Genomic DNA, 11,699 nt, shown 5'->3' on the forward strand with positions numbered 1-11,699 from the left:
ATTTTTGTTTTAAATATATGTATTATTTTATTTTATTTTTAGAAAATATTACTTTGACTATAGTGATCAAATATTGCTTAACATGATAAACAAGATGTCTGTGGTGACATAGGAGCATTGCTCTATGTTTCTTGTTGAAACTGTCCGCAGTGAGCATGCAGACTTTACGAGCGTACCCCTGAAGGACCAAGGCGGACACCATAGACATAATCAAACAGACACTGTTGTGCATAGAGTAGACGCCTCTGACACTGCCTGCCTGTTGGAGCTGACGTATCAGCGCGGCCGCCATCTTGGAGGGGTCTCTAATGCGCCCAGCCTGCAATTATTTCTACTGAGGAAGGTCGGTGTATCCCCAATTACAAGCATCATCATAACTCCCCGAATTTTTACCCGATTTTCACACAGTTTAGTTTGCTACAAATGGCAGAGATTTAGTTATGATAAAGGATGCGTGCTTTCATGCTAAAAGACTTTGTATAATGCTCTAACAAAGACATATGGTAGGTTATGGCATATTGATAAATATATAAATGAAGTAATTTCATATTATATTAAAGAAAGGCAACATTTGATGACAGTGAACACAAGTAGACTTTAATTGTTTGTCAGAAAACTACCACAGACCGAAACTGAACTGAAATGTATTCCCTCGGCAGAGGCAAATTAGCCAGCAGTCACAATGGTCAGCAGTTAATATTTAACACTGCAAATACATTAGCTGCTATCTAAATTACTGTACATGATGGTTGTGGAAAGAAAGTAGCCGCTATATAGTTAATTCAGGTGTAAAATTGCTGTACTTGCACAAAGGCACCTTGGGAAATTCCTTCTGGGGGCAAAACTGCTTCTTACACTTATAACTGAAGCACAAAAGGAGAATCTCATCTTCAAATACCATGAAGGACATTGAACTGGATTATTCCAGACATGACAAAAGTACAGGAATTCTTGAACATATTTACATTATCACACTAATCTACTACCGCACCTGTTTTTCAAGAGAATATTTCCTCAACTGTTAAGATGTCAATTATACACATATCTCTGCATCCAAGTCAGTTGAAAATAAACATCTTTTTAAACATTCAAGCAGTATATTTATTTTCAAACAAATCCAACTGTAAAATTAACAAATCTTTCTAGAGTCTGTTCCAGTGTCATGTGGAATGGCTCAACATTACTTGTGTGTTCTGAGAATTCCTCCAACGAAAAGCACAATTTATACGGCACACACCCTGACTTATGTTAACTTTTGTTTTTACTGGTTTGAAAAAGAAAACATGAATTTTAAAATCTATCACTCAAAACTTTTATTAGATTTGAGAAAATGGGCTAATCACCTCAAATAAGTTGAAATTGTGCATGTACAATGTAAAAGTAAATAAAGGGGGGGGGGGGGGAGGGGGGGGGGGGGGAGAGGTAAAAAGAGTAAAAACGAAAATACAATAAATCTAACATTGATGTTTTTAAAAGAAAAAAATTGGAGATAATTATCATCATCAATTCTTCATTGGTAAAAACTTGAGGGACCATCAGAAAATCTTGAGGGACCTGGGGAAAAACAAATCTGATTTACTTACTGACCTACACATGTGGGCCAAAGACCTGAAAATGACCATATAAGAGGATCGTTGGTGCCTACGTACCCGAGTATCGATTACTACCTCCTGGGAATCTGGACGGTGATTGGGAAAAGTTGGAGTTGCTCATTGACATGTTGTTCAGACTCGAATCCTGAGGAGAAATCAAGACCACAAATGTTTTTTTTTTAAAGTTACTTTACCCAGAAGAGAAAAGAAAACCAAAAAGAACATCTATATAGTCACAACACACAGCTATTAAAAGATGTATTCAAGCTTATCCGTTTAACTTTTAACATTTCTCGACAATAGGCCCTGGTGGTAATACCGTATACCGCGGTGTCATGAAAATAGCAACGATATCAGTTTCAATACAATCACTAAAAAAAAAAAAATGCAATGCACTTCCTGCACAGGGTCCGCCACACACGCGCACACACACACACACACACACACACACACACACACACACACACACACACACACACACACACACACACACACACACACACACACACACACACACACACACACACACACACACACACACACACACACACACACACACACACACACACACACACACACACACACACACACACACACACACACACGTGTCAGAGAGAGAGAGTGAGAACAGACGCGTGTAAACCAAGATAAGCTTTTTCAAGGTGAATTAATTCTATAGGCTGGAAGCATAGTGATGGTTGTCAGTCCACTGTTAGCTGACAGCAGCAGCAGCAGCTGTTCGGGACAGTATCTTCAGTGATATGGACAGACGGTCGGACGGAGGGACAGACAGACAGCGTTGGTGTGAACACACCCTAAGCCTTACGTCATATTTTTTAATTAGTCATGGTAATACCATTTACCATGGTAAAATAGAGAGGAGCTTTGACGGTATCAAAATTTTGTTACCGCCCAAGCCTAGTCGACAACAAATATTTGAAACTAGACCACAAGGGATGAGTTTTAACACAAATGGAAAAACTTCTTACCTTGTTTACACTCCTCAGTCTGTACTCCATCAGCACGTCTGTTAGTTTTTGAGTCACTTTCAGGACCAGCTGTGCATCATCCTCATTCTCAATTTGGAAGGAATCCTGAAAAACATATTCCAAAATGTAAGGCATTCTATTTAAAGCAGAACTAAGTAACTTTTTCACCTTAATAAATCCTTCTCTTAGTCCCTCTGAGGGTAATACAAGTGTTTACACGTATTGCTTTACGACAGTCAGTTCAATCGCCCGTGATGAGTCACTTGAACACAGTGGTGCTTTTTAGTCACTTCATCGCTCCAGTGATGTCATTACCAGGGAACTATTGTGTGTTTGTGTGTCTGCGCAGCAGGGTGACAGGGGAGACAACTGGCTGATCATTTCCCTTATCATAAACAGTGCTGCTTTTACGGTATAAATAGTCAACTTACTGAGTTACTAAAGGATGAGTTCACTCAGAATGTGGGCTTTCAAGAAGGTAACCGCTTTAGTTTTTAGTATTTAGTTTAGGAAGCCTCCCACTGCCCGACTCACTGAAGCGGGAGGGAGGAGCTGCTGCCTCGGGGGTGCGGAGTGTTTACGACATTGACATAACCAAAAGGGACCTTTAGGGGGAGCGCTAAGCACAAGTTACTTAGTTCTGCTTTAAGAGGGAAAATACATAAAAAAGATTCCTTCCATATCTGTCAATTTTGAGACAAATCGGACTTACCAAGTACGACAGCAATGTGCTGGAGAGGTTTTGAGGACATGTTCCCAATTCTGGTCCGTCTATTGGCCTGTTCATTGGCCCATCCATCTGACCACCCAGGTATTTGTCAGGGTACAAGTTTCCATGGTTTTCCTCATGTTGTCCACTCAAATAACCATCTGTGCCACCCATAGCGGAGTGGCCCTCCATATGGCCCAGGAACGATCTTTGATTTGTTCTAGGGTCAGGAAAGTCTGACCTAGAAGGGAATTTTCCAAAGCCTGGCTGACTGTATTCATCCAGACGGTCAGAGAAAGGATCACCTTGACGGGGGAATGGCCCAGGAAATTTGGGATCTGTGAAATAAATTCATGTTCAATGCAGAATACTTTGAATTGATAACACACAAACTTTTTAAAGAGTTTATTAAAAACAAAAGAGACTCACTAAATGGTGGTCGCATACGATTAATTCCTGGTGGTTTCTTTAGCTTTGTTGACCCTGTGTAAGAGGAAAATAAGAAGCAATGGACAATAATCAAAAGCCATCTATTTAGAAATAATTGATCATTTTTGTTCAAGGAGTAAATAATGTTTATTAACTTAAAAATAATTACTGTAACATTGATAAATGTAGTAAGGTAACTCACCGTGTCCTTTGAATGCAGGCAGTTTGGAAGGCTCCTTCAGAAGCACCTAAACACACAAAAAGATCCACAATATCAGTGACTCACCTTGTTTTGATTGGCATATTTATTATATGATAATTTAAGGAATATAAGGAAGAGGTGCCCTTCAAACAACTTGGCCAATCAGAACGGGCAGGTAGGTGGGCTGCTGAGTTTCCATCTGCACATGAAATCACATCCTCACTGCCCCGCGTCTACGTATCCAACCATTTACAGCTTTTTATGGTCACTTTTTACTGAAACCAGACTAATAAACTGCTCCGTCTGCTCCCTGAGCACCATCGCGTCAGCAGCGATCACGTCGATCGGACTCAGAGTCAGAATCCAAACATGATTGCTTCTGAACAAACATAACGTGGTGGTTTGGCTACTTTATGCTGTTTGTTTCTTTCAATCATTAACTGGCTGACTTTTACTTTATCCGTGTGTTTCAGTGCTCTCTCTCTCTCTCTCTCTCTCTCTGTGTGTGTGACATGAGCTGTCAGCCTCTGTCATGTGTGCGAACGCTCCTGATAAACATAACACCGAACATTTGCGGGGTTATCGCCCATACATTCCGCGGTCAGCGGCCGAACACCAACAATAGCTGTGTCCCTTTTAGATGCCTGAACAAAACCACCGGAACACAAATGAAACACAGGAAACGTATAATAATCGCAAAATACATTATGGCTGATTACGGTTTCTGTCGAGCCAGTCCTTGTATTTTTTTCAGCGTAACAGGCACATTAAATTGACCAATAGGATCAAATGATACAGCAAGTTTAATATGCTAGTTACAGATAGCATTTTGGGTTAATTATTTTTTAATGTTGGACCCAAGCATTTCATTTATTTTAAATAAAGTTACCCTAAATAAAAAGTGTGAAAGTGGAAGTAAAATCCGTTTTTTTTTTACACTTCATTGGGTAGATCTTGCCGTCACGAAGGTGGAGGTCAGGGATCTTGGGCTTGAAAAAGTTGGAGACCACTGGTTTAAGAGTTGTGTAAATAGTAGGGATGTCCCAATACAACTTTTTCATTTCTGATACGATAACAATATTGCAGCCTTGCGTATCGGCCATACCGATATTGATCAATTTTTTTTTTTTTTTTTTTTTTTTTTTTTTTTAAAATCGGAAAATTCAGAAATTTGAATCCCATATTCATTTTCAGGCTAATATCGAACCAATATTGAATTAGGACACCCCTAGTAAATAGCTCTATGAGCTGCTGCAGCGGAGTAGAGTTAGTTACAGAAGAGAAACACATGCAGCGTTTCCTCAAACGTCTTTCAGTGCTTCAACACTCAGAACTGATGGAGTTTAACAAAGGACACACGGACATCTGCACTGAACCTCCGACAGGCAGCAGTGTAACATACTTTCTGCGGTGATTGTGCTCCGAGTACCGTAATTCTTTGGTGTGTCTGTAGTACTAACATGAGCCTGAGTAGTAAATGGTGTGATTTGCCAAAGAAAAAACCCTTTGGATGGGCTGTGTATGTCACACAGACATGGCACAGACACGGCACCGCGAGGGATAAATTGTGTACTACAGGCGGTTCTACGACCTTCATGATTTGGCCAATCGTCGTCATGTTTTTATCCTTAACGATCTAATATCGTCAGTTTGCACACCCTTATGTGTGACTGACTGAAAAAGTCACACAGAGCGTACCGTCACAATGGCCACACCCTCAACTTTAAAGGAAAAAAAATTGTGTTACTGTAGCCCAGTTGTAACACAACTTTGAAACAAACTATCTAAACGTTATGAAATATTTGGAAAGTGATACTTTTATACAAACCATCTGTATCGTACGCACTGTACTCACCCTACAAACATATTTCAATCACCATCACTGTGACTGACCTTTATTCGACCTTTTCCTTCCATTTGCTCCACTTCAGCTGCAGCGTCTTTAATTGCCTTCCTGACTTCTGGGTCCCTGGTGGCTTCTTCCTTTTCCCAGCAAACCTTGTCAGGGTAGCGTTTTTCCTGTGTAACAAAAAAACAAAAAACTCAGCAACAATTATGGACTCTAATGTAGTAAAGGCTATGAAAGAGAAAAAACAACACTCACCATGTATTTCAAGCTATGTTTCCAACCTTTAACATGACCAATGATTTCATTCTGCAGACAAAAGATGGAGCAGAGCTTACACTGGTAGTGTGGAGGAGCAGATTTACTCGGGCTTCGGTACTCCCACACATAGTTGAGGCCTGAAAATATTTATATACATATATTACATTTTTAAAATCTACATGAAGAAAGGACCAAAGACGTGATGGTAGAAAACTCCTCTTCTTACCAATGATGGTTCCTGGAATCCCCTTCAACTGTTCGCTGAGGCAAGGAATTGTTTTTATAGAATTCCCCTTTGAAAACACTAAAAAAGTAATTGCACAACTTTTGTCAATATCAAGTTAACACTTTTCAATGATTTACAAAAAAACAAAGGTGATATTTCCTAAAACACAAGTTAAATGTTTTCTTCCAATAGAGTATTGTTTGATGCCAGGGCTGCTTTTATTTGTTCAAAAATCAAAACCTTTTGAATCATGTGCAGCTGTAGTCATAGAGATGAAAAGAAGGGAGCTTTTCCAAACAAGTCTACAGCGCATTGAATGTGCCAAGGTACAGAAGTAGAACCTTCTGTGCTGCATTATCAAAGTAGTCTTGCAAATGCTCCATAAATGGTCAACAGGTCAAGTTTATTGTGCCAAAAATAACAGATTAATGTCATAGCTGCTGTAACACAGCCAGCTGCAGAAAAAGAAAAGAAAAAAGTTGAAAACATTTAGTATTGGCAGCACGAGATGTTGAATTCCTAATGGCGACCCATTGCTGATGCATGGTCTTATTACTGATTGACCTGCTGTTCAAAGACAACACAATGTAATGGAGAATCAACGAAGCACAAGTACAGGTAAAATTATCTGTGCCTTAGAAATAATTTAGGACTGTATAAAACAATCATTTTGATGCAAGAAATGGAAATATTCTTGCAAAACATCTGCAGTCACTTTCAAACCCTGTGTAAACTTCACCACAGGAAGTCCCCAAAACTTAGTGGGTGTGAGTTTAGTGATGAACATGCCACCACCACCACCACTTCATATCATGAAGCAGGGAAATCACCGTCAAAAGCTTCAACTTGAACCTATAAATTTTGGTACCGTGTGAAGAATTAAACTTACCTATGTAAGAATTCTTCGGCTGCTTTTTCTGTTGACAGAGGGAATAAACCCACGAGGAAAGAGACACATGCAGGCATTAGTGACAAGATGAAGCTCGACAGAGGACTGAACTTCTTTTTCACTATTGCCATAGAGCAAAAAAAAAATTACTCAGTGGTCCTTTATAATCACTGCAAAAAGCAGTGACACTCACATGAATATAAAACTTTAATCCAAGTATGGTAGTTTGGAGTGCAGTTCTCAATGAATGAGAACTTAACGCCAACATATTGCCACTCAATGGAAAAACAGAAAAGCTGGTACAGCAGAATGAAGACAAAAATAAAATGTTGTTTTGTCTTCAGTGGCAACATGTAACTGTTGTGCTAATGTCTCAGTCAGAATGAAACTAAGAAATCACTGGACAACACGACCAGAACAACAGGAGGTTGAAAAACGTCTTTTACATCAGGCTTTGACGAGAAAGGAGCCATACAAAATAAAAAACTGCTCAGTGAAATAATGATTTTTTAAAATGCCTAAACGAGTCCCACCGTAGGCTCTGCATAGGTCTCCGTTTCCAACCTCTCCGCAGCAATGGTCTTGGTGCCGAGAGGGGGAAGGAAGGATCCCTGCTCTGACAGGATGATGACTTGGCGCGCCAGCCGCCTTCGGAGGCTCTTTAATGTGAAGGCGGTGCAGTGGTGGCAGGAACCAGGGACGTCCAGGGCCTTCTGGGCATGTTCCAGCCCGAGGCACGCTGAGCAGACTCGGTGCGTGTCTCGGCCCGAGATTTTCTTGCCACACACACAGAGGCGAGCCTCCGAGCCTCCAGCCCCCCTGGTGTGTGGGGCTTTTCCCTCCCAGATTGACTACAGGTAGGAAGAAGTTATATTTAAGACTTTTTAATACACCTTCAGGGCTCGACACTGCGACCAAAGTAGTCGCATCTGTGCGAGCTCGTAGGGTGACCTTATTTTGTGACTGAGTGGCTGAGCGCTTGGACACGTCCCACAGAGTACACTTCTCTCTCGCTCCGCCCTGAGGATGAGGAGACGGTGCATGCTCACACAACTTGGCTGCGGTTAATGCAACGGTGAATGCGCTGAGTATAAACACCAATGCGCTCCTTTGGAGTGCGCGCTGTCCGCGAACGAAGCCAGGCATAACGAGCTGTTCACTGAGTGCGCGCTCACATTGAGAGCAGCAGTAAAAATGAAGAACGTGCCGAGCGCAGCAATAGAGCGTACACGCTCATCAGAATCAGCATTGAGGGGCCAGAACTGATGGACTATGATGTCAGGCCAGATGTTCAGCTGTGGTTCTCCCAGAGCAGGGGTCTGCAACCTGCGGTTCTGGAGCCTAATGTGGCTCTTTGACTTTCATGCAATGGCTCCCTATAGCTTTAAAAAAAACTATTGAAATAAAGAGTTAATTTTTTTTTTTACAGAGGCTATTAATGATTAATGACAAATAAAATGAAGATATAACAATTAGTTAACCTTAAATCACGTTATGCAATGATGTGATTTATTTAAGAGACCATCAGCTTTCCTGCACTTGTGGCTAACCTTAAGTTTTAAATCCCTGGTAAGATAATTAAACCAAAAAAAAACAATATTCTGGAAGAAAATATAGATTTTAATTGTGCGGGAACAGATTCATTTAATACACTGTATTGTCTTCATTGAGAAGATATTTTTTCAGTTCCAGGAGGACTTTATTCCAAGCAAGATGAGGCAAAATGGTTCCTTTGAGAGTCAAGGTTGCAGACCTCTGACCAGGGGAAGAGGGTTAGGAGACCCCAACATAAGAGCTGACCCCTCTGAATTGAATTTCATGGGGTGAAGCAATGCAGATGCTAAGATGGTTATGCTACTGGTAAGTTAATTCAACTACAACATCTCTGCAAAATAAAAATAAAAAACAGAATACATGTAACCTGTTGTTATGCTTTGCTGTTATTTAAATGTGTTTTGTTACGTCTTCTTTTAAAATTATATAAAATAAATTACCTGTTATTTCAGCCACTGCTTGTTGCAGCAAAACTTAATATTGACATTGAAATCTGAAAACATTTAGCAAATATATCGCGAGTCATTGTCAATCTTTACTTTATACAAAACTACGATACGCCAGTTAAACCAACTATTCAGCATGCATGGCTATGCTGTACACCCCCACCCCCAGTCCCCCTGCTCTAAAAAGGGAAAAAAGCGTGCAACCAAATTCTGTGAAAGTCAGACAGTTGGCTGCACCAGTGCCACCACTGGAAAAGTTAGTGTAGAGCCCTGACCTTAAAGAAAATTTAAGACCAAACTTACGATGGAAATACAGACCAAAGGGAAAATGTATTGTTTTACATTTAAAGGCACTGATGTCAGTTAAACAGCTGCGACGCGAGATAGCACTGAGTGAGAAGAGGTCTTTGAATGGTGCTGTATTCCCCGCCCACTCTACTTATAGTAGCAGGACTACATGCAGCGGATGAAAACATTTCACCAGCCAATCAGGATTGGCGTAGTGAGATAAGGCTTCTGAGATATGACGCGGAGGAGTATATCCAATAGTGAGACATCGAAACGAATGTTATGAAAGAGAACTGAGATCACTGTCTTGTGCGTTTGGCAGGCATCCACGGACTTAAGTAAAAAAAAAAAAAAAAAAAAAAATACCATTAGCCAAACCATGGCCATTTGAAAATATATCAAGAGGAAATCAGGTTTCCCACTTCTAAGCCACACATATAGGTAAACATGTGTAAATCTGTTAAGTCTTAAAAAGCAGTCTGCACCTACCTTTTTATAGTTTGGTGGCTGTGGTACAGTGTTGTTCACAGCACCATCCTCCATTTTCCAAAGTTATTTTGATCTAAAACACAGAAAATTATTCGGATTATTATTTTGTTAGCCATAGCCATTTAGAATAGATAGTCAATCTGCTTTTTTTTTTTTTGGTTTTGCTATTGATTTAACCGATTCTGAATATTTTCTGCTTGGTTTATTTATGAAATCAGGTTATACTGATTTTTAAACAAACTTGAACAACAGTTTATTATTCACTCTGTTCCTCTGATTTTTTGGGATTGGGTTTAGCCTGATTTTAAACAATTTAGTTCAGATTTTTTAATTTGTTTTGCCCAGACTGAGTTGGCTTGTGTAGCAATGCCTGCGACTAGTTTTGAATTGATTTGATATATTAATTTATTTCTTTTGCATTTAAACTAAATTTAGTTTGGGCCATGCTTGGTTTCTACCAGATGTTGGGAATGGTTTTGAAAACTTGTTTAAATGATTCGTCAGCAAGCCCAGTTAGTAACATTACACATTAGACGCAGTGGCTATCCGTACGGTTGCCGTATCAATACACCGCCAATCTATCCGTACGCAGCGCCCCTGGCCAGTTTACGTCACGTGATAGGTCAGTCATTGGCCAGTTTAGGTCGCGTGACTAAGACTAAGCCTTTACCATAAACCTAACCCTAAAATTGTTGCGATATTGGGTTATAACCTAAACCTAAGACACTACGTACTTGTACTTCGGTAACCGTACCAATAGCAACAAGGGTTGTCCGTACGGCAACCGTACAAATAGATACTTTCAAAATGAAAACCTTTTACTAAATCAGTATGAATTGAAGATGGCCTCACACAACTTTAAAATTATTATTTCCACAAACATGTAGTTTGAGTATGAAATCATCTTCATTCTTACCACCGTCTTCGAAATTGCGTTGTTTTCGTTTTCTTCTTCTTCTTCTTCGAGGCAGGCTGTACACTTCAAAAGGCGTAATGCTGCCCTCTTCTGTTGAATAGTATCACTCCACTGTAGATTATAGAATATAGAGGTTGGTGGAGAGAAGATAGCTCACGATTGCCTTATCTATTAAAGGCGAAAACATCGACTTGACTGAAAACACTGTAAGCCCAAAGGTTGAAAGTTATTTAAATAACATTCCTCTTTCAACGGAGAAACAGGACAGTAAAACATGTGAAATAGTCTCAAGCTGACCACACTGACATAGCCCATCTGGATGCTTTCCCCTTTTATTTCAATATGCAACAAGCCCACAATGCCCCAGTCTTAATCTGGTTATTTTAACTTGATTTCGGCAGGTTGAACACAGGAGTCTACTTCCCTGCACAAGAGGTTGACAATTAAAATAGTGCCTCCCTCTAGTGTTATTCTCCCACTCCCTTTGCCATAGTTAATACACACTCAACTTTCCCCCAAACGGACCACATATTCAATTTCCGTCTCTAGAAGATCCTCCTTAGCTAGCATAACAACAGCTTCATTTACCCGAGCTCGGATCCTGATCTTCTCGCTCAGGGTTGCACGCCAATGCTTCTGCCTGTTTAAAACACGTTGTTTCCCCCCCTCCCCCCCACACACACATTGCATTTTTATGCTGGAATATATAGCAATAATATGGTTAAAAATATAAATAAATGTTAAAATTATTTAAACTTTCACACAATTGTTTGAAAACGAAAAATGGAAGAAAAAAAAAAAAGGCAATATAATTTCAGGCGTTAGTGTGGGCAGCTGTATAGTGCGTTTGTTTTACTTCTCGA

The 11,699-nt window shown here is 40.0% G+C and overlaps 1 protein-coding gene across 2 annotated transcripts; it reads right to left on the minus strand.

The window, feature by feature from the left end:
• Positions 1–575: 575 nt before the first annotated feature.
• Positions 576–11,473, minus strand: LOC114478030 (uncharacterized). Of its 2 annotated transcripts, XM_028470807.1 has the most exons (14): positions 11,425–11,473; positions 10,837–10,947; positions 9,921–9,993; positions 7,677–7,994; positions 7,144–7,171; positions 6,255–6,332; positions 6,026–6,165; positions 5,815–5,940; positions 3,922–3,967; positions 3,720–3,773; positions 3,294–3,628; positions 2,582–2,686; positions 1,650–1,737; positions 576–1,554 (listed from the first exon to the last, which is right to left on the minus strand). In XM_028470807.1, the coding sequence occupies exons 3-14, from the start codon at positions 9,972–9,974 to the stop codon at positions 1,511–1,513; spliced, it is 1,416 nt and encodes a 471-aa protein (XP_028326608.1). In that variant the 5' UTR covers positions 9,975–9,993; positions 10,837–10,947; positions 11,425–11,473; the 3' UTR covers positions 576–1,510. The 2 variants fall into 2 exon arrangements, with proteins under 2 accessions (XP_028326608.1, XP_028326609.1); XM_028470808.1 differs by lacking the exon at positions 7,677–7,994.
• Positions 11,474–11,699: the final 226 nt, after the last annotated feature.

Source organism: Gouania willdenowi, chromosome 16 (assembly GCF_900634775.1).
Source record: "Gouania willdenowi chromosome 16, fGouWil2.1, whole genome shotgun sequence".
NCBI lineage: Eukaryota > Metazoa > Chordata > Actinopteri > Blenniiformes > Gobiesocidae > Gouania > Gouania willdenowi.